General features: G+C 32.1%; 2 protein-coding genes and 1 pseudogene across 5 annotated transcripts; 2 read left to right on the forward strand and 1 right to left on the reverse strand.

The window, feature by feature from the left end:
- The first annotated feature begins 1,663 nt into the window (after nt 1-1,663).
- Nucleotides 1,664-5,325, forward strand: LOC133691138 (uncharacterized). Of its 3 annotated transcripts, none has more exons than XM_062111484.1 (5): nt 1,664-2,027; nt 2,368-2,524; nt 3,681-3,731; nt 3,879-3,971; nt 5,058-5,325. In XM_062111484.1, the coding sequence occupies exons 1-5, from the start codon at nt 1,882-1,884 to the stop codon at nt 5,136-5,138; spliced, it is 528 nt and encodes a 175-aa protein (XP_061967468.1). In that variant the 5' UTR covers nt 1,664-1,881; the 3' UTR covers nt 5,139-5,325. The 3 variants fall into 3 exon arrangements, with proteins under 3 accessions (XP_061967468.1, XP_061967469.1, XP_061967470.1); XM_062111485.1 differs by having other exon boundaries at nt 1,672-2,027; nt 5,083-5,325; XM_062111486.1 differs by having other exon boundaries at nt 1,897-2,027; nt 2,360-2,524; nt 5,083-5,325.
- A 2,407-nt stretch (nt 5,326-7,732) lies between these two features.
- Nucleotides 7,733-10,069, forward strand: LOC133690964 (glycosyltransferase BC10-like; annotated as a pseudogene).
- Nucleotides 10,070-14,086: 4,017 nt separating this feature from the next.
- Nucleotides 14,087-18,168, reverse strand: LOC133692483 (uncharacterized). 2 transcript variants are annotated; one of them, XM_062113467.1, is made up of 4 exons: nt 17,718-18,168; nt 16,166-16,192; nt 14,461-14,776; nt 14,087-14,402 (listed from the first exon to the last, which is right to left on the reverse strand). In XM_062113467.1, exons 1-4 carry the CDS (start codon nt 17,914-17,916, stop codon nt 14,399-14,401), a joined length of 546 nt encoding a protein of 181 aa, XP_061969451.1. In that variant the 5' UTR covers nt 17,917-18,168; the 3' UTR covers nt 14,087-14,398. The 2 variants fall into 2 exon arrangements, with proteins under 2 accessions (XP_061969451.1, XP_061969450.1); XM_062113466.1 differs by having other exon boundaries at nt 14,087-14,776; nt 17,718-18,167.
- Nucleotides 18,169-27,544: the final 9,376 nt, after the last annotated feature.

The raw sequence follows: 27,544 nt of genomic DNA on the forward strand, positions 1-27,544 counted from the left end.
TTTTGATATTTTTTTTAATTGAAAAATAGAAAGATGACATCTACATTTAATAGAATAAATTGAAAAATATATGAATTAACAAATAAATAATTATTGTTAATGTTAATTAAAGACTAAAGTGAAAAGTTGATTTTCCTTTAAAAAGTAAAAGATAGATGCATATATAAATATTTTACTTCAACTATTCTTTTTATTTTAAAAGTTTTTTTTTAAAAAAAAAACGTTATCTTAGAAGTTAATTTTGGTCTCTAAATATATTTGATTTCATTTTTATAAATGAATCGTGTAAATAAAACTTATTTATCTAAAATTTAAGAGAAAAAAGTTTAAAGATAAATTACAATAATTTTTTTGAAGTATTATGAAATTATAGAAATAATTCACAAAATGAATTATTTAAAAAAAGAACTAAACTAAACAATTTATAAAACAAATATGAGAGAGAGAGAGAGAGAGAGAGAGAGAGAGAGAGAGAGAGAGAGAGAGAGAGAGAGAGAGAGAGAGAGAGAGAGATTTAAATTAAAAAAAATCAAGTATCTGGTTAAAAATAAAAAGGGCTAAGCCCATACATTTGCTTTAGTTTTTTATTATTATTAATAAGCAGACAACATGTTATCTGCTCTAGAAGTTTTTGTTTATCTTAGTAGGTGACTTTGACTCGTTATTCATCATGGTAGATAATATATTGTTTGCTGGATTATTTTTCGATCACCTCTGATGAAAAAATTAGAGTCTGAGTTTTTGGACCTCGAAAATTCATTTTTTCAACTTGGTTGACAAAAAAAACCCCTTATAAACCTTAAAAAAAATATTTTTGACCCTAAAACACTCTAATCCATTTTAAATATAAATTTAAATCAAATAAAAAAATCGCATGTCCCAATGTAGTTTTTCTAGCATGTTAAAGGAAAAAACCATCTTTTTTTAACTCTCATTTCTAAAACAAACTCATTAATACCAAATTCAACATGTTCTGTGGCCATTCAAATACTTTATTTCTCTTTTTCTATTTTTAGTGACTTCCTTTCTTTTCTCAACATCGAGGGACTGGAACAAACATAAAAATAAAATTTCGAACTCAAACATAAAAACCTAAAACAATAAGGATCAACTATATATAATTTGAAACTTAAGGGGCTAAATTAAAGTTTTCCTTGTCTTTTATTTTTTTATTTGATCATTGTTCCTTCAAGTTTTTAGTTATTTGTAATCTAAAATTCTATTATATAGAAGCAAACTATGATCGGGTGCCTAAATATTCTATTATATATTGAATATTCAATAACATGCAAATCGAAACAAATCCCTATATATAAAATCATTTTAATATAATTAAAAGGGATGAAATTGAAAGGAAATAAAGTTGAATGTTGAAAGTGCAAAAATATAAAACAAAAAAATTTGAAGACTTGAAAAGAAAAAATTGACTATAAGGAGTGGAGACGGCGGAGAAAAATATGAGAAGATGAGATGTTTGTACTGTGTAACATCTTTTTAATATATAGTCGAAGAAAGTTAAAGTTACAATCAAATTAATTTAATGAAAAAATAATAATAAAATTAGCTATAAATTTGACCAAACCATTATTATAATTTTCTATTAGGTGGATTTAGCATGACATGCCAACAAATTAATATTCTCTCCTTGTTTCCTTGTCCTAAACAGAAAATAATAAAATAAAATAAAATAAACCTGTCCAGTTTCTCGCATCAACAACCAACCTTCTTCTTCCCCCCTCTTTCTTCCCCATTTCTCATCCTTCCCTTCCTCCCCAAGTCTAGAGAGAGAAAGGAGGAGGATTCTGCAAATACGAAGAGATAGAAAGACAGGCTATCGGGAAGGATCGTCTAAATAATTGAATAAAAAACACTAGGCAAAGAATGGAGGTTGGAGGAAGAGCTGGGCCTCAAACGACGACGGCGTCTTCTTCTTCATCATCGTCCGCAATGCTATTGTACAACCTTCCTCTCCTCTCTGCCTTGCTCTCCTTCGCTCTCGCTCAATTCCTCAAGCTCTTCACCACCTGGTCATTCTCTTTCCCCTCCCCTTCTTTTCTTTTTATCAAAAGGACCCATCTCAATTTCATTTGATTTTTTTCAAGCTATTTTGCTTTATTGAAGATTAAAGGATCAAAATTTTTTAATCTAAAGATTTCCTATTCAACATCTCTCTCCTTTGAGGTGGGTTTTATTTTTCTCTCCATGCCACCCATCATAGGGACTGTACCATCCATTTCTGCAACGGCAGAGATAAAAGGATATGAACTTGAATAAATATGACTTTGTCTTATGCCTGTAATTAATTTGTTGAGTTTAAGATTCTATCATGTAGCTCAAATTTTCAACATTTTTGTCCTAGATGCTCAGGTTTAAAGAAAAGAGATGGGATTCTAAAAGAATGCTTGATTCTGGTGGAATGCCATCTTCACATTCTGCAACTGTCACAGCTCTAGCAGTGGCTATAGGTTTGCAAGAAGGGACGGGATCGCCTGCTTTTGCCATTGTTGTTGTCTTGGCCTGTGTTGTGAGTCTCTCTTTTTTCACCCCTTGGTGTTTGCTCGCTTGTATTATACCTATTCCCGCTGTGGTGGTGTGGGCTGATTGCTTGCTGTTTTGGATAAATTTTACCAACATTGTCGTTCAACCTTCTTCAGAACTTGATTAGTTTAAAATGCTTTTTTTTTTTTGCCCTCTTTGTACTGATTTGAATTAGAATCACTCCGGTGGGTTAGTTTGAAGCTTTAGTAAAATTTTCAGTAAAAAAGTCGTAACTTTTTGGAGGTTTATAGGAAATTTTAGTGGTGTGAAACGAATTTATGCGTTTTCTTTATGCTTGAAATGCATATTTGGTGATGAAATGGATGCATTTCTACTTTAACTTGTTTTGTGCTTCATTCAGGGATCAAACTATGTTGTATGTTTTGCTAAAAGGTTTATAGTTGGCACTACTGACGTAAAATGCTATAAACTTATTTTATTGTTGCTGCCATGATGACTTACTTCAATAGCTTCCAACCAAAAAGGAGGGTAAAAAAATCTTGGCTCTGTAAGGAATTACTTGGTTGAAATTTTATTTCTTGACCTGGAGTCTCCTTTGATATAAAATCTAGGGTTAGATTAGTATGTTTCCTTGTTTGAACCAAAGGAATATGAAAATGGTATGTGAGGAAGTAGTCTCAGGTATTCAAGAAGTGGTCAATATGCAACTGAAATGATGTAATGGAAGATCCTAAGAATAATTGATTGGAGGCGGTGGAAAGTTCATTGATAGACACTGCTAACTCTCCATGCGAAGATATATGTTGATTTCCCGTCTCAATTCTCTTAATCAAGAGAGTTTTGCAATCTCAAGATGCTATAGGCCAAAATATGTAGCAAGATTCCATATATAATTTCCTATTCTAATATCTAGGTTTTAGTGGATTGTTACTGGGCAGCCTTAAAAGCTGGTTTAGCTGGGTTGCATCAAGAAACCTGAAGTTTATGATTTAAACTGAGTTATTCAGCTTTTGATCTGGATGATTTCACACTAACTATAGAATTCATAGGGCTGTAATGCCATTTTGTTCTTTGTTTTCTGGTAATCTCTCATTAATCATGAAGTTTGATTCACCCAAATATATTGCTAGGAACTGCTACTTTTTCTGTTTTGGCATGATTGACTTTTATATTTTCTGCAGGTGATGTATGATGCTTCAGGGGTCAGACTTCATGCTGGTCGGCAAGCTGAAGTAAGTCATCTTGACACAAATGTGTAAACCTAGGCTGCATTTTTTGTTTGCTTCTAATATTGCAACTTGCAAGTGAATTTTGACACATTCATAGGTGTCTTCTTGCTTGTATTGCTTTACATGGTTGTGTTTTTGTGCCTATTACAGTTGCTGAACCAAATTGTCTGTGAGTTTCCTCCAGAACACCCGTTATCCAGTGCTAGACCTCTGCGTGAATTACTTGGGCATACTCACCTTCAGGTTTGTTGCATGATTACTGCATTTTGTTTCAACAAGCAAGTTCTCTCTTTTGTGCTTGCATTTTCTCTTTCGAGGTTCGTGTATTCTGCAATTCAAACTCACTCAATCCACGGTCAAATGATTATCACCCAGATGAGATGCTGGTTGTAGTTGACTAGGTATTGCAAGGCTTGTCGCTGTACCTCTTTATTCACACTGTAGACAAAGTAAGTTGGAAATGTCTGGAAAAAAAAGAATATGAAATGCCTTATAATAGCAAGATTAAGAACAATAAATATAGGAGAAAGAAAAGGATAATTGAGAGATGGAGACTTAAGCGAGGTCATAAATATAGTAAGAGCATTTTCCTTGTATCCCAAGGACAGAAAGTAGATAGTACTGTCTATAAACCAAGTTTTATTATTTGAAGGCTTTATTGATAAAGAGATAGCCAAGTTTTGGCGTATACATTATCATTAAGTGCTGAGGGAAGATAACTTTCTTGAAAGTTGAAGACAGTTCAAAAAATGTTAAAATGCAATTGCCTTGAATTTTTAAGTCAAATCGAGTTTTTATTAAGTTGTTCGGGTGATATAAAAGTCAACTCTAACCCAGTTTACTCAAGTTTATCAAAACAGTAATAGTGCCCGTAAATACCTTTTTTTTTTACAATAAAAAATAATTTTTGATTTGACCCTTCACGGAGCACAGGTAAGTTAACTATGGATTATAATAGTAATTCTCTCATGGTTTTTTCCTTTAATTATTTAAACCCAAGTCATCTTAATTCTTTTCCTTGATTTCTTCAATTATTTTGGCTATCATTTGCACATTTTTTTTTACATTCAAAAACATTTTGGTACAACCCGCAACAAAGCGTGGGCCTAGTTAATAAATAAAAATCTAAAAGGCATGGATTTTTCATTGTGCACATGCCATTGCTCATCCTCTTACATTTTATTATAGACCTGCTATTCAAAATTTTGCTTTGAATACAATTTTTTTTATAAGAAAAAAAAAATTGACCCGCAGGGGGTCAAATAGCTGGAGTAATACCAGTTCGGGTAGAAGTTTGTCAGTTGTATTGACTTTGACGTTCAGGTGCAGATAACCAACTTACTGTTCTGGACAGGTTGTAGCCGGAGCTATCCTGGGATTCATTGTAGGCTACTTGATGAGAAATACTAATTAGCAGATTGTGTTTCCATCATTTATTATTCAGCGGCCGGCAGCAATTCCAACAAAGAAGAGTGGAAGAGCTGTTGTATATTGTAGTTCCAGTTGTTGGGAGTGATGCCTGTATTATGGGGATTTTATGGATTTTGTAATATATGTAAAAGTACCTTCATGAATAAACAATGCTTCCAGAATGAAACTGGCATCTCTGCGTTGAGCTTCTCTGCTCATTTATCTGCTGGATTCCATGACGACCTGGTGATTTATTTGCGTTGCAGTAAGGCAGGTTAGTGACAGTCTACTGATAATAGTTTTGCTTTTCTCTTGAGCATACTGGCGAACAGGGAAGTGCTTTCCTCTGCAAGCACATCTGCTTGCGTAACAACAGAGCCATTCTGGACATCACCTGAAGAAAAATCTGAGCCAAAAGGTTCCTGCATAGTCCAACTTAAATGCTTCTTCGATTGTTTCTGACTTGGATCTTGAACCAAGCAACAGACAGAAACTACTGGTGATATTTTAGAGGTTGCAATTGTTTAGTTTTGTTCGCATGCAATATTATAAAACAAGGTAGAAGTACACAATTTTTCAATAGAGTTGAAATAAAATCTTTGCATGTATACTAGACATATAATAATAGAATATTTTAGGCTGTACTTGAAATAAACAAAGATTTAGCATGAGTATTAACAAATACAAAAATAATCATTATACTAAAACTAGTATAAGAAATATTTTGTTCAAGAGACTAAAATGCTCGCCACCTAACACAAATAATCTCGTAGGATTCTAAAACAATTTAACCTTTAAATGATGCATTTCCTCGGAAAATCAACAAACCAAAAAAATAATTAAACAAATTTTCTCTATACAAAGAACTAGAATTAGGCTCTTGAACAAAAAGAAAAGGAAGCAAGAACCAACCATAACTAGAGGCAAAAGAAGTTGAAAAAACTATAGAGAAGAAGGCAAATGAGTTATTGTAAAGTACAAAGAATCTCCTCTCTTTTTTTTCTTTTTTTTTTACTAGAACTAGTAGAGAACTAATTTTACTAAAATTAATTTTTTTTATCGTTTTATCTTAATTATCATCATAAATAGATAAAAACTTAATAGTTTTTCGCCTTAAAATCCAGACACTCTTACTTAAAAGATAATGTTTTTTAGAAAATAGAAAGTTACTAATTAAATAGTTCATTCATTACGTGGTAAAACAAAATAGACTAGTAAAAAATAATTTTTATAGGCAAAAAATCTTTTATAGCAAACCCAGACTCAAAAAAAATAATTTTTTATGAACCAAAAAATTATTTTAGGACAAACTCATACCAAAACATAGACTCAAGACATAGTTAAGATTGAGTTCTAAACCGAAGTTTATATCTTGCTAAGCTAAGCCGAATGAGAGTGCATTAAGTTCAAACCCCATTTCACCTACAACTTCTTGTCTTTAAAAGCTTCTATGCCCAACAGGCCTAGAATTTAAGCTCTAAAGAAAAACTAGAGGCAAAAAAGAAGCTAGGAAAATAATAAAGAAGAAAAATAAGTTAATACGAAGTATACAAAACATCTCTCCTTCAATCTCATTTTATACATATTTTTTTAATCCAAACTATTATAGAATTAATTCTAGCAATTAATATAATTAATTCCCTTCATTTTATCTTAATTATATGTTTTTATAGAATAGATAAAAACCTCGCAATTTTTTCCTTGAAAACTATATATTTTGACTTAAAAAATAAAATTAATTAGGAATTGTAAGCTTATTATATAGACTATTTATTCATGGACTGTATTTAAACTATTTATTCATATACTGACTAAACAAAATGGACTAGAGAAAAATAATTTTTTAAAAGTTAAAAAATTATTTTACAGCCAAGCTGAATCTAAACCCAAGCCGAGGACTTGGGGCTTGTGGTTGAAGGGCCGAGACCACATATGTGGTTTAAGCTTGAAAATCCACTTCGCCAGCTTAGGGCCTCTCTATTTTAAAAGCTTTGGTGTCCCACAGTTAATGTCAACTTCTCAACTTCCCACGGTATATATACTTTGTAAGAAAATCTCGTATATTTTTAATGGGGAATAATGAATTTTTTTAGATTAATTTCTTATTTTTTCATAGTTTATTTTAATTATATTAATATTCTAATTTCCATTTTTTATACAATATAATCCTAGTAAGCCCATTTCTTTATTGTGGCTGTATAGTTATCTTGGTGGGATAAAGATTTGGGATATGAATCATGCTCACCATCTTTTCCTTTTTTTTTTTTTGTGATCATGAGTCATGAGAAAGTAATGAAATCCCATTTTATGGTTTGTTTTAGGTGTGCCAAACGGCTCCCTTCTTGTAATAATTTGTTGCCATTAATTTTCCAATAGTTTCGTTCAAGATAAATCTCGGAAAAACGTTAGAAGATGAACTTCCTTGACAATTCTGCTTCGTCTTCATGGAGTTTCAACTTTCTTGCTATTAAATAAATATTCCTCTCTCTTATTCAAAGCTCACACTTAAAGCGCTCTTTTAATATATCTCTTTACGATCTGTTTCTCTAAACTCAACAATGTATAAGGAGTTTCATAGCGTAAGCCATGACATGATGAAAAAAATGAAATCATCGAAGCCACGCCATCTCGTTTGGTTTGGCTTCAAGATGGTGATTGCCCTCTGTTTCTTGTCATATGGTCTTTTTGCTTATCTCAAGCTTCACTCCCATGTCAAGCTTCCTTCCCTACGTCCTCCTGCTTTTCATACGTCTCCCTCTTCAAGGTATCATCATTTTGAAGGCACACCGAAAATTGCTTTTCTGTTTCTTGCTCGGCGTGACCTCCCCCTTGATTTTCTGTGGGATTCCTTCTTCAAGGTTTGCATTTCTCTCTTGTTTATCATATGATGGTTCAAAAGGAAAAAATGGGTGGCAGTGTAGAAATCAAGGATGTATGTATTAAAATGAAATTGCATGTGTTCATAAAAAAGGATGAAATGGAAGTGTATAATTTTGGAAATAATTTTGATGAGTATTTCAGAATGTTGATGCAGCGAAATTCTCAATTTATATTCATTCCACACCTGGTTTTGTCTTCAATGAAACAACAACAAGGTCTGCATTTTTTTATGGTCAGCAACTAAACTATAGTATTCAGGTACTCATTCAATTCAATCTATTGCACTCAGTTTTCTTGTTCTTTTTTACTCTATTTTTCACTAATTATCTTGGTTTCATTTCCAATCATGTTTCCTCCTTAAGATTTTCAAATAAAAGTAGATTCGAATTTATGCATCCTACAATATTTTTGCTGCAGGTGATATGGGGAGAATCAAGTATGATAGAAGCAGAGAAGCTACTACTTTTAGCAGCTCTCCATGATCCTGCTAATCAAAGATTTGTTCTCCTTTCAGACAGGTGCATTTCTATGCACTCGAAATGAATTTCTTGTGCATATTTTACATAAATTTAACGAGAACATGCTTCTCATTTACCTTTCACTTCTTTTCACTTCTTAGTTGTTTGCTTTGCAGCTGTGTTCCTTTGTACAACTTCAGCTATTTATATAGCTATTTAATGTCTTCTTCAAAAAGCTTTGTCGATAGGTGTGTTGAGAAAAAAATCCGATACGTAAAAATTATTAATTTGTTCTTATATTTGGTATTTAGTTTTAATTTCTAACACAGAGTTAGTAGTGGAGTTGAGTTTCTGATATATGTTTTTCTAGCTTCATTGACGTTGAAGAAGATCGTTATAGTCCCAAGATGTCACCTGTTATACGAAGGGACAAATGGCGAAAAGGATCTCAGGTTCTTAATTCTATACTTTTTAAATGCTTAATTACATTTAATCACCAAATATTGGAGTTGATTAATGCTCTGATTGCAGTGGATCACTCTGGTTAGAAGACATGCAAAGATAGTGGCTGGAGATTATTTTGTTTTTCCTATATTCAAGGAATTTTGCAAGGTATATATATATATATATAAAAATAATTAAGGGCCTTGAAGCTTTTTATTTATTCTTATGAAGAAAGCTATGATGAAGAACGCTACCATATCATTTTTTGCTCGTGGGATTTCTATCAGCAATCCATATTGTAATGTTTAACTTCTTCCAGCGATGGCCTCCCAAGGATGTGGATGATCGAAAGGAGATTCATCAAATACTTGTAAGTGACTGCTATTTATAATTTCATATCAGAAAAGAAAAGAAAAACATGATTGTGTTTTTGCTTGTTTAAATAACCGATTGATTGTCTCAGTTCATGCATCCATAGGACCTAGCACAATATTCTTTGCAAAGCTTTCTGCGGATCTTTAAACAGCACCGCAACTGTATTCCAGACGAACATTATGTGCAGACATTACTTGCTGTAAGCAGCCAGCCATCATGTCTTGTTCATGTCTAATTATGCTCTTTACAATATGGATTCAGTTTATCTTTTTTATGATTTGCATTAAGATGAATGGGCTTGAAGATGAACTTGAAAGAAGAACACTGACCTTTACCATGTGGAATCACTCTCTCACAAAGGCGCAAACGTCATGGCACCCTGTAACTTTCGATTATGATGATGCCAGTGCTAAGAAAATCAAAGAAATAAAAGTAAGTCTAGTTCTTAGCTACATGAACACACTGTTGGCTCACGGCACCCATTGCAGCTAGTATTTGACAGCTTCACACACTCAAAAGCATTATATTTCTTACTTATCTTTCTTCTTCTTTTGTTTTTTGTTTCTTTAATCCAATCACAGGTTATCAACTCTATATCCCGTAAACAAGGGAATCAAAGTGAGATGTGCCATGTCAACAACAGACATACGCCTTGTTTTTTGTTCGCAAGAAAATTCACATATAGAGCGGCTTTACACCTCTTGACCCAAGACTTGCTTGGTTTATATAATTCTAATGCATCATAAAACATACCACCAAGAACAACTCCATTACTAGTGCTAGTTTGTCTATAGAAATAGTATGTGCTACTGCAGAGATTTTGTTTGTTCTTGCACTACTAAGCTTTCAGTACCAAAGTTGTTTCTATTTGTATTGATTTATGAACTCTTTTTTTAAGTGGCTTCATACATGTTTATCCACATAATAAATCTCTTCATTGGGTCACTGTAATTTCTTATAACACTATTAAAAAATTGATAAATATAAATTAAAATATTAATGAAATTCTTTTTGTGATGATTTTTACCCATAAAATTTTTTATTTATGTATTTATTAGTAAATATCAACAGAAAAATTCTATAAATATATACCAAAATTTTGATTTAATTGAGTTACTGGAATTTCTTATGACACTGCTTGAAAATTAATAAATATAACAGAAATATTAACAAAATTTTTATTTTGATATATTGCGATGATTTTTATTGTTAAATTTTTATATTCATGTGTCTTTTAGTAAATATTAATAGAAAAATTCTATCTATATATACCAAATGAATTGAACCGTAAAAGTTACAATATCATCTGTTCTTCGTGCATCTTTATTTCTTCAGTACCGGGCAAGGCTATAACTTGTGGTGACTCCGGGGACGAGAATCGTACTGGCTTACTATAAATTTGGGGTCACATTATATTTCACTCTCTTTGGTTGCATATAATGATTATACGATAAATGTGTATTATGTAAAAAACAAATATAATTTAATATGACAAGCATATATCATGTTTTAATTATATTGAGAATCTGATCGATAAAAAATTAAATCAAATCAGTAATGATTTTTTTAATATACAAGGGATTATAACACATTATTAAACGATGTTTCTGATTTTCAAATATAAATTAATTAATTGTTTAATTGATAATGAATTAAACTGTTTAATTTATTTAATTAGAATTAGAATTTATATTTGACCCAACACTTTAGGAACCTAATAGGTTATATACATTAAGAACCATTAGTCAGAAATTAAAATGGGATGATTTAATTAAGTATGACTTGATTATAATATATTTTAGAAATTAAGGACTATAATATAATTAATACATGGATTATATTTCTAGCTAGACCTAGAAAAATCAAGTAAAGACTTGGTTGAGTTAATTTCTAAAATTGTTATGAATTAATATATGGGTATTATTAAGGGGATAAATTGACTTTTTGTCAATTTATAAGGTTTTTTATATTTTTTTATAAATAGGAAGTTATGTCTCTTATATTTGAGTGATTTTCTGTTAAACAGAAAAACTACATAAGTCATAGAATGAAAAATTAGCATTATAGATATAGCAATCTCTCTCTTCTAAATAGAGATTTGAGATATTTATCACCGGTAGTTTATGTGGACTAACATTGGAGGTCGGACAAGTAAACAACTTGTTTTTTTTTACAACTCAGCTTTTAAATAATTATTCAAAGCTGAAGAAGATCAGATCTTCAGGTAATAAAGATTTAAACAACTCTAGATCTGTCCAACAGCATTCTAGAAACTCCCAAATAATTTTATTTTATTTTTTCTGCTACATATATGATATTTAAGAATTCAAGAGATTAGTGACCACATATTCTTGCAGACAATAATGGTTCTATAGATCAAAGGGACAACAATAGTTGTTCTGCATTTACGTTTCATATTTTAACTTCCAAATGAGGTTAGTTTTTTGGAAAATTGTTCACTCAATTCTTGAAAAATACCTACAACACATAAAGCTTGTTTGATGTCGCCTTTACAAATTTGCGGTTTTTGTAAGTGGTTAAGGTTTTATTTTGATAACAAAACACTTTAACTCTTTAAAAGAATATGTTATGCTTTTAATCCAAGCACTATTTTGCTTCCTTCAACCAAAATCAAAACCATTTAAGTCTTCTATTGTCCATCATTTTTCTTTTTCAAGTACAATTATTGATGCGGAGCAAGAAAAAAAATTAAAAAAGATCAAATTAAAAGAATTATTTTAAAAAAATTAAAATTTTAGTTATTTTATACAAGGAAAGGGTTGGGAAAATTTTCCTTACAGAGACCGGGGCTCCTGCCAGCCCCCCGCCTCCGTCATTGTGTGTGTGTGTACACACACACACACATACACACACACATACACACACAGAGCATAAAATTCAGTTATCAAACAACTACTAATTTAGAGTTGTTACCTTGTAGCACAACACACAAACACTAAGCTTAATAATATTAAGGGGTGTTTGAGAATGCAGTTATTTTTTAAAGTGCTTTTCATTTTAAAAAAACATCAAAATAATATTTTTTTATTTTTAAAAATTATTTTTGACATCAGTGTATCAAAATGATTTAAAAACACCAAAAAATATTAATTTGAAGCAAAAAAATAAATTTTTTTTAATTTTTTTTAAAAACACTTTTAAAACATAAAAACAAATATAATCTAAGAATCGGAAAAAAATCGCATATCCGGTGAACAAAAAATAAGTTGAGGATCCAAATCATAATAAAATAGGAGACTAATCCTTTCTTAACGGTGTAGTTTTTAACGAATTAGCCTTGACAGGATGTATTTGTCCCAAAAACAAAAAACCAGTGCTTAGTGAAAGATGATTAAAGGAAAAGGGAAAAAATATATATATATATGTTAAGACTTTACTTTATATATATTAGAACAAAAAGGCTCTCTAATCTCGCTACATTACGTCGCCAATCACCCTTCCGCCATGCAGATTGTGAGACCCCTCGACAACGCTTTTAAGGCGGGTGGTTGCTCGGGCTAGCTGAAAAAGTGTTTTTCATGAGGTTTATTTTTAATTTTAATATATTTAGTTAAAATTATAATTAAAATTATAATTAAAAAAATAGTTTATTATATTTGGTTAATATACTTTTTTTTTGTATGAGATTTAATTGTAAAATTACTGAAAAAAACATTATAATTACACACACATATATATATATATATAATTATAATTAATTAACCTCTAGATAATCTATTAATCATGGCGATGAATAAAGAATTAAAGAACTCGGCTTTGAAAATGAAATTGTTACATGGTACATTATATTATTTAAGTTAGGTACGTAGTTGATATATAATTTTTTTAAAAAAAAATACATGATATAAGATTATTTAACAATTAATAAATACATAATTAACTATAATACATATAATTTCTAAATATAAAATATATCTTGAATGATATATGTATTGAACAAATAATATGTGAGCTTTCATGTGTGAGATGTTGCCGTGTTGGTTATGACATGGGTTTTGACTTTTCAACTTGTAATAGTGATAGTGATAGGAGAGCTTATATTGGTGTTGACCAAAGAAAAATGAAGAAAATAATAGTGATAATAAATAAGTGATTAAAAAAGAAAAATTAGAATCATTCAACTTATGCATAGGGAACAGAGGATGTTAGCTCGGGTTGGAAAAGTGATGTTAATTAACTTGCAGAGTCAGCAAAAGAGAGGAGAACACAGACAGAGAAGCAATTATAAATTGCTTTTCAAAAACTGAGGTTGAACCTCAGTTCTTGAGTGCACGTGAAATAAAAGTATGGTTCGAGCACTTAAGCTCGAAAGAAATGGCACCGGTTTGGCTTACAGATGCAAATGAAATTTGCTCAGGCTACACGGTCTGGGGCCTCTAGGTATCCGATGTCTGGGCATCGCCGGAACATCGAAATAAAACGAGGATCCCATCCATGTGTTCTTGCCTTCTTGATTAGACTGGTAACTGCGAAGATCGCACATATGCTTGTAGATGCTAATAGAACAAAAATCACGTAGCATTTGTTAATTGCTATGCTAAAACGAGACTTGGAAGACATACTAGGTAGCTGCTCGCGTAGCATGTATCATTAGGCAATAGGTAGCATCAAGCATGGTATTCCTGTAACATAGAACATGAACTTCAAGAAAACTGTAATGATCGGCTTGTAATCTTTACCTAGTTTGCTACGGGAATAGCTTGATGGAACTGCTAATGAATCCCAGCAGCACAGAATATATTTAATTGAAAAATCACAGCAGTAGCAAGCTAGACACTTGCAGACATATTATCTGCTATTTTTTTCATTAAAATAAATCAATCAATCTGTACTTCTAGAGTTTTACAAGCAAAACATTTTACTGAAAGAAATAGCAGGAATGCACTTTGGGGATTTTTAAACAGCTTGATAGTTTCAAAAGGCTTCTTGATAACGGTATACTTGACTGTTACAATCTCAAATATAAATCATATTCGTATCATGCTGACTTGGCTGTGAATATAATAACATAGCACCGAGAAGAGGAGCAGGTTTGACGAGGCCACGGCAGATCTTTTACACAGACTGGACATTTCCCTGAGATTAGGTATGGGACTTGGCAGCCCCATCTTTCCAACACAGACTGGACATTTCCCTGAGATTAGGTATGGGACTTGGCAGCCCCATCTTTCCATCCTCTTTGACGCGCCCTTAGCTCCCAGATTGATGTCAATTTCTTTTGTGCTGCTAATGTGGCTTCTGCTTTCTCCCTTGCTCCTTCACAGGTTTCCATCCCTGAATTGCATTTGTCAGCTTCCTTCTGATACTGGGATGCAATCTTCTTAGCCTCAAGCAGAGCTATATCAGCCCGCCGCTGATTCTCTAGTGCTTCAATTTCCCGCAGCTGCAATTCCTCTTTCAGTAGCTCTGCAAAATTCTTCTCAGTATCTTCATTCACCTCTGGGTCATGCTTCGCACAATCTGCATAATATATGCCAGGCAGAATGAGATACCATGACACCATGGTTCAATCATATCATTCACATAACGTTTTATGGTTTATTACTGAATACCAAACATAAAGCACATAATGAAATGAAGTTCGATAAGAGAATTATTTTGAAATACATATACATATGTGCACTGCACCCTAAGTTAAACCAGAAAACCATGCTCCGTTAATTGTTTTGAAGTTTCTAAGAGCCAGATGGTCACTGTAAGTAATGACAGATAACAGGAGTTTTGTTATTGTTTTTCTTAGCATAGCTATAATACCCTCAACACTTTCCAGTTTCCATAAAACGCATGCAAATAAAAGAACAAAGCATAAGCATTAGAGGATGCATGAATGTTTGAAAGGAACAGCATAGATGATAAATTCTGAATTTCCTCACAGGGGTTTGATAATGTTGCATGACTTAAAGATTGTTTAAGGATCACAGATGATCATGCCTCTACAAACAAGCTGGCATAGCTCAAGGAAAAAGACAAGCAACCAATCAAAAGAAAAGCCTGTTAGGTTTAACAGCCTCTAAGAGCAAGATAGTAATTTGCAATAACAATAAATGTCACTTAGGAAAAGAAACATCTGCACAGAAGCTTAAATATTTTAACTTAACACACTTCTCAGCCTTCTTCATGTGACTACCAATAAAGTTTAAAGAAAAGAAAAAAGAGAAACGCAAATACCTCTCTTTTATAGCATAAGACAGCTTTATAGAAACAGTGAAAAAATATGAGTAAAATTTCGTCATATGAAGCAATATTATCATTTGCAATACGTGCCATCTAAAAAGCAAATTGGTTTCTGAAATCGGGTCAACAAATAAGAAAATATGTAGTGGAAAAACAACTTAAATTGTCACAATAATTGGAAAAATCACATTCACTGAACTAGACAAAAATTTATATATTCTAACCACATTTTGGTGGGAAAGAGCACCTGATGAAATGATTGCAGAGAGAAAATAAAATAGACAAGGTGTTAACTGTGTCTTAGTAATGTTTATCCATTTCCCCAATGAATGAGGGAAATATTTCAGAAATCATCCTTTGATAACATCATATATATAGTTAACAACTGTGATAAGTAAATTTCTGGGTAATTTCAGAATTCATGGGACAGCCTCTGCATTTTTGCCAAAGTCTGAAGGAGTTTAGTAAAATTTTTCCGTCAATGAAAAATATAAATCATACTTCAACAGAAAACAAGCTATTAAATGCAGGTAGACTGTAGCAACATTTCTTCTATTTCCCTTCTCATGCACATGCATATAGAACCAAGAAAAGGAAAGTGCTTAAGCTGTTTGGTTTTGAAATTACAAATGATCTCCCACTCAAATAAAGTTAATTCAAGACAGATAAACTAACCTGTGAAGGATGATGCATTGCTCAATCCTGCAGAAAATGGACAAAGAATTGAAGTAAGTATAAACATGACGAGTTATGTAACTTATCAAATACACCAGCACAAAATTCAAACTGACATAATTGACCTAGAAACCAATATACTCATGCAAATAATTCAGTGGGAGTGACATTCAGTAGGCAGATTATGTATGAAGCTACAGCAATACAATTTTGGTATTCTGCATCAAAAGCCAGGTCAAAAGACAAAGAACAAGCACACAAATGAACAAACACAAACAACAGGTGTAACTTGTCTCAAAAATGTTTCATCCTGTTACACAACCATAGCCAAAGCATCCCAACATAGATGATTCAGGAAGTTCAGGGCTTTACATGCTATAACAGTATGTATGATTATCGCATTTATATCTAACCTATCAGATAAATGTCTCACATGAGCTATTGGAGAATACATTAATTTGTTCAAGAAAATGCCGCATGGGGCAACCTTTTCTTGAGCAGGACTATATAAGGGTTTTGATCCAAGTTAAGAAAACCAGAAAGTTTTGAGGTATTCAAAGAAGAACAAGAAATAGTTTCAATTGAATAACAGAGCACGGGCAAAATATTGTTGATTAGCGTTTTGAACTGCCAATAATTATATTTTTCACGTTATCATATCCATTTAAGCAATTGTACTAACCAGTGCTTTCAGACCATCAAAAGGCACTCGGCATATCCAAGCACGGAAAAAATCACAAGAGCAAGTACCACAGATAACCAAGACGGGAACCATAGCCAAATGTGTTTCTCAACAGAAAATCATCTAAATGGCTTCACTAAAATGTATCTACATAACTTAGTGCAGCAAATTCAACCATGGTCTTCACCTAATAAAAATCTGAAAAGAGAACCATCTCAACCCAAAAAATTAAGCTATTGAATGAGGCTCTAAAAATTGTTTTATCTACCACAACCACCCTTCAAGTGAAAAGTCTTTAGCGTGAAAACTTACACAAGTCCATCAGCACCTTGTGCTCCGTCATTAAGGTTCTAATACTATGATAAAAAACCATCTTAATCTGAAAATTAAAGCCGTTAGGTCCAAGAATGGTTTTCCATTACTCTCTAGCACCATTTTTTAGCATTCAAATAATTACATATCCTAATACAAACATTTAAAACATGATTAAATGCTGTATCTCCTTGGATACAAAAAAAATACACATACTAGGTTATGAAATTAAAAGGATTGATGCTTGACACTACCGAGACACTGTATAGTTCGAGAATCCAAAACATAGCACCGGCATCCATATGAACATGAAGGTTGGATTTCAAAGTAAAATACTTGAAGATATCTGTCTGGCATGGATCTGAATCTAACTAAAACTACGTTTCCAACTAGTAAAACTAAAACCCAGAATTGTTTGAACATGATAAAAAGTGTGTACCTTAGATTTCTGTAAGAAGTTGTCTGATTTGCCATTTTATTTGAGAATTACAGTAAAAGTGATGGAGGGAGTGAAGAAAGAAATGATATAAAGATAGAGGTAGCGATAGATCTATTAACCTTGAGGAATGGAGAGGAGAGGCTGAGAAGAGCAATCACAGTCACAAGGAGAGCAAATTGGAGAAGATCGAGCAACAGCAACAAACCCTTCTTTCAAGTGCCAGTAAAGAGGCGGCCCCAGAATGTATCCTGCTATACACACCGCCATTAACCCCAACCCCACCTTCACCGCTGCCGCTTGCTGCTGCTTCGTTGCCATTCCTTATCTATCTGTATGTAGTATCTACTACTAATAAGATTTCCTTCTCAAGAAATCACAATTACTTGTGCTTTCTTCTGCTACTACTCGAGCAAGATTTTCTTGAAATCTAAATAACACTGTTTAGTTAATTTATTTGGCGAAGGAAAAAAAATGACAACTGGTATGGAGTCATTGAATCTGATTGACTTTCTGTCTCTCTCTCTCTCTCTCTCAAAATAACCTTCTCTTGAGTCGACTCCATTACTAGTGGTCGGTGATGTTACCGCCCTTTAAAATATTGTCCTTTTCTTTTACATTTCGGTCTTTCGTCATTTCAACAGTGTAGTACGATCTTTGGCTGTGTGTTTTTATAATTGTTTTAAAATATTTTTTATATTAATAAGTCGATATAAAAATATTAATTTAAAATAAATAAAATTTTTAATTTTTTTAAAAAAATAATTTTGAAAAATTAATGTGTGTTTGACCTTATATCTTGGTTAAAAAAATAAATTTTAAAAAAATATAAATATATGGTTAAAAGTAAAACTAATACTATTTTTATATATAAAAGTCGTCTTTAGAATTCCAATTTAATTGTGTTTTTGAAAACAAATAGTTTTTAATTATTTTTTTAGTATTTTTAATTTATTTTAATATATTATTGTAAAAAATATTATATTGATATATTTTCAAGTAAATTATACTTTCAAAAATAATTTTATTATTACCCCTCTTAAACAAGTCCAAAATAAATAAAAAATAAACCTTCAGAAATGTAAAATAAGTTATTTCAACTCTTACCAAATCAATATTTAAAAAATAATTACTCATGGGGCCATTGCAAAAAATAGATTATATAATAGGGCAAAAACAGAAACTATTACAATATTAAACGTGTTATAAACCTTGTTAGTAATGTATTAGATATATATTCTAATACCAATATGAAAAACACAATAAGATAATTTTTGATGTGAAGATAAAGGCAATTTTAATAATGACATCATCCTTTAAGAAACACAGAGCATAGATATAAATACAATAATATAAAACATAAATATGAAACATGAATTTTGATATCTAAAGAAATTTTATTTATATTTTTATTAAGGTAAATACAAGAGATATGGATTTAGATGAAAGTATTATAAAGAAAAAAAAGGTTTTTTCCTCGTAATAAAGAGTTATCTAAAAAAAAATTGGTTTTTTAGATGGTGTTTGGGAATGTGATTGTGGTTGTTTTTCAAAGTGCTTTTCATTCAGAAAAGTGTGTCAATAATATTTTTTATTTTTTAAAAATTATTTTTGAGATTAGCACATCAAAATGATTTGAAAATAAAAAAAAATATTATTTTAAAATAAAAAAAATTTAAATTTTTTTTAAAACACTTTTAAAAAGCACTCCAAACAGGTTTAGACAAAGAGAGCCATCTATTTACAGGAAAACAATGACAAATTTAAAGTTTTAGAAGGTCTTGTAATTATTAGGCTTCTAGAAGGTTATATGATGAAATTGCTTGTCTTTTCTCCCGCACTAGCAGTGATTTGTTGTATTTGCAAGTAGAGGAAAGCTTGTCTTATTACATGGACAGAAATCTTTGAACCAGGAGTAAAACGGACTAGGAGAATATTGGCCTGAATAGACTTGTCATACAGGCATGAGAAGATAGGCCCGGAGAAAAACTAAAAAATAAGCCATAATTATTTTTTATCTCTAAAAATTTCTAAAACAAAATAAAAAGAATTTTTGAAACTTGTTAATAACGTATTGGATATGTGTTTCAGCTTGTCGAGGTTTTTTTTTTTTTTCAAAGTAACAAGGGAGAATTTGTTGGGAGAATTTGTTGAGGAGGATACTTAGACACTGTTGAAAATACAGTTACATAAAAATTTATTTTTTTTACTAAAAATTTATTTTTTATATATGTTTTGGATAGTTTTGATGTGTTGATCTCAAAAATAATTTTTAAAAAAAATAAAAAAAATATCATTTTGATGCACTCCGATATAAAAATCACTTTGAAAAGCAACTACAACCACACTCTTAAATAAACATTTAAGTTTCATTGTGATATATGAAGTTTAATGGAGTACATTTAAAAGATATTTTTTTAAGTAGTAAAGTAAAAATAGATAAAATAACATTGTTTAAAATTTAATTAGAAAACTAATACAATTTAATGAGCTAAATGAGTAATAAATGATATTTGTGACTCTTTAAAAAATAATAGATATAATTTTATTAGATTTAAATATATATATATATATATATAAAGTTAAATAAATATTATATTTATTATAATGACCATAAAAATATTATTTACTTATTTATTTTTAAAAGATAATTTAGAACTCCTCCAAATTAATTACATTGACTTAATGGTGGTGAGTGGCAAAACTTCTATAAGATGAGTATTGCTCTTTTGTTTCCTCCACTCCGAATTAATTACTATTAGACGAGTATTGTCATCTCTCTGTCCTTAATTATCGGTATAATTTGGGATAATGATTTAATAATTAGGAGTTGGATATCTTTGAGTGATAATATCAAAATCTAGGGTAAACAAACTTTGAATGAACACCATTAATTAATTTTAAGGATTTCTAATATCTTAAATAAATTATCTATTTCAAATTAAATAAATATTATCTTTATAGCCATGATTGATAAAGATAATATTTATTTATTTATTTAAATTTAAGATTTTAAATTCTTTTAATAAAATTACATCTGACATTTTTTTTTTCTGAGGAGTTATAGATGACGACTTACTAAATTATGATATTTTTCTAATTAAGTTTTAAATTGAATTATTTTGTTTTTATTTTTATTGTACTACTTTGAAAAAATAATAATTATATGGGTATAAAAATGACAATGTTTAGTCAAAGTTTATATATATATATTAGGCTCTAACTTTTATGTTCTAATGATCTTGGTATCAGAGCCTACTGGGATCTGGGTAAGAATAGTAATATAAAAGTTAGTATTCTTAGGAAGAACAAGAGACCATTAGACTATAGGTATGTAACTGAATGGTGTAAGTCCCGTCTGAGTTTTAGGGCAATAAATCCATATAACCTACAACCTATTTCCTAGTTTATCTTTCTTTTCTATGGATTCCATCTTTCACAAGACTACTTCTATTTCAGCTTCCTCTACCTCTGAATCTTCTGAAAGCAAAAGGATAGTACAAAGTGAAGAAATAACTATTGAAGACTTTACCAAAAACATTGATGACTAGAAAATTCCAAAAATTTCTCAAACTCAGATTTATCAAAAATCTAAATATGATATTTTCAAAACAGATTTTACTATCAAAACTGAAGAACGAGATATTCAGCTTACCAAACCTTTTAAGACCATTCAACTCCTCTCTCAAAAATCCCTACAAAAACATCTAGCCTGAAACTATAAATATATCCATGTTGGCCTTGTCCATGTTGGAATAAAACCCCTTACAAAAGAAGGCTTAAACACCTCTATTCTAGCTGTCCTCCGTGATGCTAGATTTCAAAACTTCTAAGACTCCTTCCTTAGTTCTATCGAGTCTAGCTTTTGCAGTGGTCTGGTATCATTTGATTGTTATCCAAACATAACCATATCCCTCAAAGACAAAAATATCTTGCAAAGTATGCTACTACAAATAAAGACCCATAATTACAACATGCTCGAAGAATCTATCTCTGTTGCTCTCATATTCAAAATCCATTACAAAGCCATGTTCTCAGCCTTTGCCAGCAAACACAAATTCCAATCTTAAAAAGGCGAAACACTCCTACTACAAACAGATTTATCCGTTCAAACACTGTTGTCCCAAAAGCAATCCAATGGAAAGACATATCCCTACCAGAAGATTGGATTCTTGAAGGTGCAGCACCACCAGAAATACCACCACCACCTCAACCTAATGTTCAAATTAAAAATATTACCCAATACACAGATGGAAAAGTCAAACTGTCCTTCCACCACCACTCTACAAGTTCCAGATTTTCAGAAGCCTCTTCCTCTTCCAATACAATAGATTTGGGAAAAATTTTCAAAATTCCTTCTGTTATCAATATCTCTTATCACGAAAACCTTCCAAGAAAATCTACATCTGATATCCCGTCTCCTAGTTTCCAAAATGCAGACTATACTACCAATATACAAAAACCTGTCTATACAAACCTTAAGCAACCATCTCCTCCATCCTCACCAACCTTTTCAACCATTACTAAAAATATCCAAAACGAGCTGAATGTTTTGACTTTAGAAAAACATTTTGTTCTTGACAAAACTCTCTTCAAAAAGGATTTTTATTCGGCCTGTAACTCTACAAAACGAATTTGGTTTTTTCAAAACTTTCTTGAACACAAAAGTGAAATACAAAAACAATTTTATGATTTCATTGAGTTACACAAAATATAGATTCTATTTTTTGATTAGTTCGAATTATATTATGCATCTGAGCATCACATTCCATATCCTTTTGCATCCATTAAACAAGTTTGCCCGATCACATTAAGGTCAAAAACCCCTATATGGAACCTCACTAGTGGACCTATAGTTAAGTCTGAACATCCACCTTTGAGAAATATCCAAATAACCCACAATAACCAGACTGTCGAGACAGCTTTTTACAAATTATCCACTGATGACACCCTTTCCAATACAAAACACATCATTAACCAAAACAACTTTACAAATACCAAACTTAATACCTTGGGAAAACAGCTTACACAACTAGAGAAACAAATACAAAGAACTACTACAAGTTCAGTTGACACTAAAACCTCAACTACCTTAAAACTAAAAAACTCAGTTTTCAAACCTTACCAAATTACAAAAACCAGCCAAACACAAATCCAAGAAAACCAAACAGATTTTCTTAAAGCTATTAAAACACATCTACAACACCTTGACAGCTCGTCTTTAATTGTCTCAGACACACCACAAATAACCAACCCTTCTACCTCCACAAATCAAGTCAACACTTTACAAAATGGCCCCGGGGAGTCTTTTGATGAAGGTACTTCTCCAAACCAACCTCCTACCCTAAACAGACTTACCTGGCAAACTTCCAAGGCAACCATTGCCCTAGATATTTCCATAACTGCTGAACCAACTATCCTTACTCAATAAAAATACAACGCCTCTTCCCTCTATGAATGGAATATAGATGGAATGTCCGAATATAATATCCTCAACACCCTACAACAAATGATTATGGCAGCCAATACCTACAAAACCCAGACAGGAACCCCAGATAAAGCTATTGTTGAGCTCCTTATTGCTGGTTTCTCTGGCTAGTTAAAAGGATGGTGGGATTACCATCTCACTAAAATCGATCACCTACATATCCTAAACTCCTTCCAAACATATGAGGACCAAACACCCATCCTTGACCCATCCGGAAACACTATCCAAGACGTTGTGTCAACCCTTATTCTTACAATTTCCTTACATTTTGTTGGAGACCCTTCCCATTTGAAAGATAAAATGATGAACTCCTTTCTAATCTTAGATGCAAGAAGCTCAGTGACTTTCAATGGTACAAAAACACCTTCCTTACCCGTGTCATGCTTAGGGAAGATTCAAACCAACCCTTTTGGAAAGAAAAATTCCTTGCAGGCCTACCTATTCTCTTAGAAGAAAAGGTTCGAAACAAAATCTAAACACCTTTACAACAAAAACCATACCATATAACCAGCTCACGTATGGTGAGCTTGTAAGCTTTACTCAAAAAGAAGGACTAAAGATCTGTCAGGATCTTAAGCTCCAGAAGCACCTAAAATGAGAAATGAAACGTACTAGACAAGAACTTGGAAGTTTCTGTCACCAGTTCGACCTTTTTACTAAAAAACCATCCTGCAGTGGAAACTGTTCACAACCCAAAAAATATTCAAGCCAGAGACCTCCTCACAGACGATCAGTACATAAAAACCAACAACAATTCTATTCTAAACCAGATCAACCTTACTACAAAAAGCCCTATAAATTTACCAAGCTCTACAAACCTTTCCAATCAAAACCCAAAACAAAATTTGACCCCAAAAACATTACCTGTTATAAATGTAACCAGAAAGGACATACATCCCATTTCTACAAGGTCAATACTAAACTTCATGAACTCCAAATAGATGAAGATATCATCAACCAAATACAAAATCTCTACATTGAGGCTATAGACACTGACCACTCTCCTTCAGACACTTCTGAAGAAGAATTTCAAATCGATGAAATCGCAACCACCAGTGCTACTTCAGATGCCTCTACAAATTTCAAACAAATCAATGTCTTGACCCAAGATCAGGAATTCATTCTTGAGGCTATCAAATGACTTGATGATCCTCAACTCCAAAAAACCTATTTGGATAAATTATTGAAAGACTTCAGCCAACCACAACACCCCCCGTCTAACCCTTCTATATTACCTTCTACCAGCACCAATACCTATGACCTTATAAAGATCATTGGCAAAAAGAAATCCAAAACCACAGTCACCATTCCAGAATTACATTCTAAGATAAAAACCCTCAAATCCGAATTGCAAGCCCTCAAACAGGCCCAACAGAAAGACTCTGCCATACTACAACACCTTATGTCCAAAATTGAAAGCTAGTCTGATACTAAGTCTGATGCAAAAGATCAAACCATTGAATCTCATGCATTGCCATATACACTTACAAATATTGAGCATATTCCCGATGATTTTTTAAATGTACTAACCCAAATATCTTCCAAGAAGTATTTAATTAGAATTACTCTTGTTTTCTCAGAAGATTTCCAGCTTGACACTATTGCCTTATTTTACACAGGTGCAGATTTAAACTGCATCAACGAAGGTGTGGTTCCAAAATAATATTTACAAAATACCTCTGAAAAACTCTCTGCTGCTAATAATTCCAAATTACATATTGCAGGAAAAACTCAAGCCTCTGTTTTCAACAAAGGCATTTCTCTTAAAACATTTTTTGTTGTTATAAAAGACATCAATCATACCATCATTCTTGGCACTCCATTTATTGATATGATTACTCCATATCAAGCACATCATAATTGTATTACTTTCAAAATCAATAACACCAAACTTGTTTTTCCATTCTTAGAAAAATCTAAGACTAGAAATTTAAATTTGATTAAAGCATGTTCCATACATACCTATCATATCAATGTATTGATTCATGGGAAACAATTCCATCTACATGATTTACAAAACCATGTTTCTTTTTGTCGTATCAACAAACAATTACAAAGTTCTGATTTACAAAAGAAAATCATTGATTTCCAAAATAAGATTGAACAACAGATATGTTCAGACTTACCTAATGCTTTCTTGAAGCGAAAACAACACATCGTTGATCTTCCTTATGAAGATACATTTTCAGAAAAACTCATACCTACAAAAGCAAGACCTATACAAATGAATGTTGATTTAGAACAACATTGCCAACTTGAAATCCGTGATCTCAAGTCTAAAGGTCTTATCCAAAGGTCTTGATCACCCTGGTCGTGTACGACCTTTTATGTCAATAAAAATTCTAAAATCGAAAGGGGCACACCAAGACTTGTGATCAACTACAAACCTTTAAATTCTGCTTTAAAATGGATCAGGTATCCAATCCCCAACAAAAAAGATTTATTACAAAAATTGCACTCCGCATTCATATTTTCTAACTTTGACATGAAATCTAGATTTTGGCAACTCCAGATTGATCCCAAAGATAGATACAAAACTGCTTTCACAATTCCTTTTGGCCAATACGAATGGAATGTAATGCCCTTTGGTTTAAAAAATACACCCTCTGAATTTCAACGCATCATGAATGACATATTCAATGAACATTCAAAATTCTGCATTGTTTACATTGATGATGTGCTTATTTTTTCACATTCCATAGAACAACATTTCAAGCATCTACATACCTTTTTCCATATTGCCAAACAAAATGGTTTAGTTGTTTCTAAAACAAAAATTTTACTTTTTCAAACCCGTGTCTGTTTCCTAGGTCATTACATCTACCAAGGTACCGTAACACCAATAGAAAGATCTTTAAACTTTACAAATAAGTTTCCTGACAAAATCACTGATAAAACCCAATTGCAAAGATTTTTATGTAGTCTTAATTATGTTTTAGACTATTATCCCAATATTAGTCATCTATCCAAACCCTTACATGAAGGTTAAAAACCAACCCCATTCCTTGGTCTGACTTCCATACCAACCTGGTCAAACAGATTAAGAAACAGGTCCAAACTATTCCTCTCCTCCATTTAGCTAACCTTTTAGCTCCTAAGATTATAGAGATTGATGCCTCTGACCTAGGGTATGGTGGGATTCTTAAACAGCTACAAGACAACAAAGAACAAATACTCTAGTACACATCTGTCCACTGGAATGACTGCAAAAAAATTACTCTACTATAAAAAAGGAGATCTTTTCAATTGTTCTTTGTATTATAAAATTTCAAAGTGATTTATTAAATCAAAATTTTCTCTTACGTGTGTGACTACAAATCTGCAAAAGTTCTCCAAAAAGATGTTCAAAATCTTGCTTCCAAACAGATTTTTGCCCGATGGCAAGCCATTTTAAGTATTTTTTATTTCGATATTGTTTACATTAAAGGAGAATCAAATTCCATCCCTGATTTCCTAACCTGCGAATTCCTTCAAAACAGGTCCTGATGCCTTATAAAGAAAAAGCCAAAGACAAAGGAAAAGCCCCTCAAACATAACCTACAAAACCAGAGAGCCCCAAGCCTTCTACAAAACTCATGTCTTCAGCCATCCTAGCTGTCAAGCCTATCAAATCTTGGTATAAGGCAGTTATTGAAGATGAAGAAACTACAAAACCACCTCACGTACAAACAGATGCAGTTCAACATTGGGTTGACACTACTCCAAATCGCCAGAATTACCCCTGGCATTACAAAAAGTGTCCCAACAAGCCTCTAGTGACTCCGTATCTCAAACAGGTAGTATTTCAAAATCATTTTCAAAACCCCAAAGAGGCATTTCATCTTCAAAACCCCTCCTTTCCTTACAACAAACCAGTTTTCCAAAAATTAAATCCAAATATATTTTCAAAACTACTTTCCAAAATATTTTAACTATGGAAGAAGGCTTTTACCATGAAAACCCTTCCATTTCTACTTCAAAAATTTTCCCTCCAAAATGGTAATACAAACCTTGGAATCTAGCTCAACCATAATCCTATTATGCAACCATCCTTGAAATTACTGATTCTGTCAAATTCAAACACTTCAAACTACATTTTGATCACGCGGAACAACATACTCTACATGCATTATTCACAAAGTCATCCACCCTAAAGATTAGGGGCAACCCTTGCATCAACCTCGCTTCTTCCCCATACACTACCGAACAAGCCCCCAAGACTTCAATACTACTTACACATATTGGGATTACCAACAGGCATGGTTTAATGCCTTCCTCATACAAAATCAAAATCATAGCCATTCTTGGCTTTTCTACTTCCACAGTACCATGAATACTACAAATCTTTCCCTCTGGTTCCTTCAATGGTGGGACTTTTATGGTTATCATGTTGACTACCTTAAAGAACATCCTTTAGTTGAAAATGGTTATCAACATTTCAAAAATAATTTCCAGCCAGCTCCATCTGAAAGAAAGTTTTCT

The sequence above is a fragment of the Populus nigra genome, chromosome 4 (assembly GCF_951802175.1).
Source record: "Populus nigra chromosome 4, ddPopNigr1.1, whole genome shotgun sequence".
Classification (NCBI taxonomy): domain Eukaryota; kingdom Viridiplantae; phylum Streptophyta; class Magnoliopsida; order Malpighiales; family Salicaceae; genus Populus; species Populus nigra.

Coding starts and splice junctions, on each gene's coding strand:
- LOC133692483 (XM_062113467.1), bottom strand. CDS start 17,916: ATGGCAACGAAGCAGCAGCAAGCGGCAGCGGTGAAGGTGGGGTTGGGG. Junction 16,193..17,717: donor TCTCCTCTCCATTCCTCAAG/GTTAATAGATCT, acceptor CATTTTCTGCAG/GATTGAGCAATGCATCATCC. Junction 14,777..16,165: donor CAATGCATCATCCTTCACAG/GTTAGTTTATCT, acceptor TATATTATGCAG/ATTGTGCGAAGCATGACCCA.
- LOC133691138 (XM_062111484.1), top strand. CDS start 1,882: ATGGAGGTTGGAGGAAGAGCTGGGCCTCAAACGACGACGGCGTCTTCT. Junction 2,525..3,680: donor TTGTTGTCTTGGCCTGTGTT/GTGAGTCTCTCT, acceptor TATTTTCTGCAG/GTGATGTATGATGCTTCAGG. Junction 3,732..3,878: donor ATGCTGGTCGGCAAGCTGAA/GTAAGTCATCTT, acceptor TGCCTATTACAG/TTGCTGAACCAAATTGTCTG.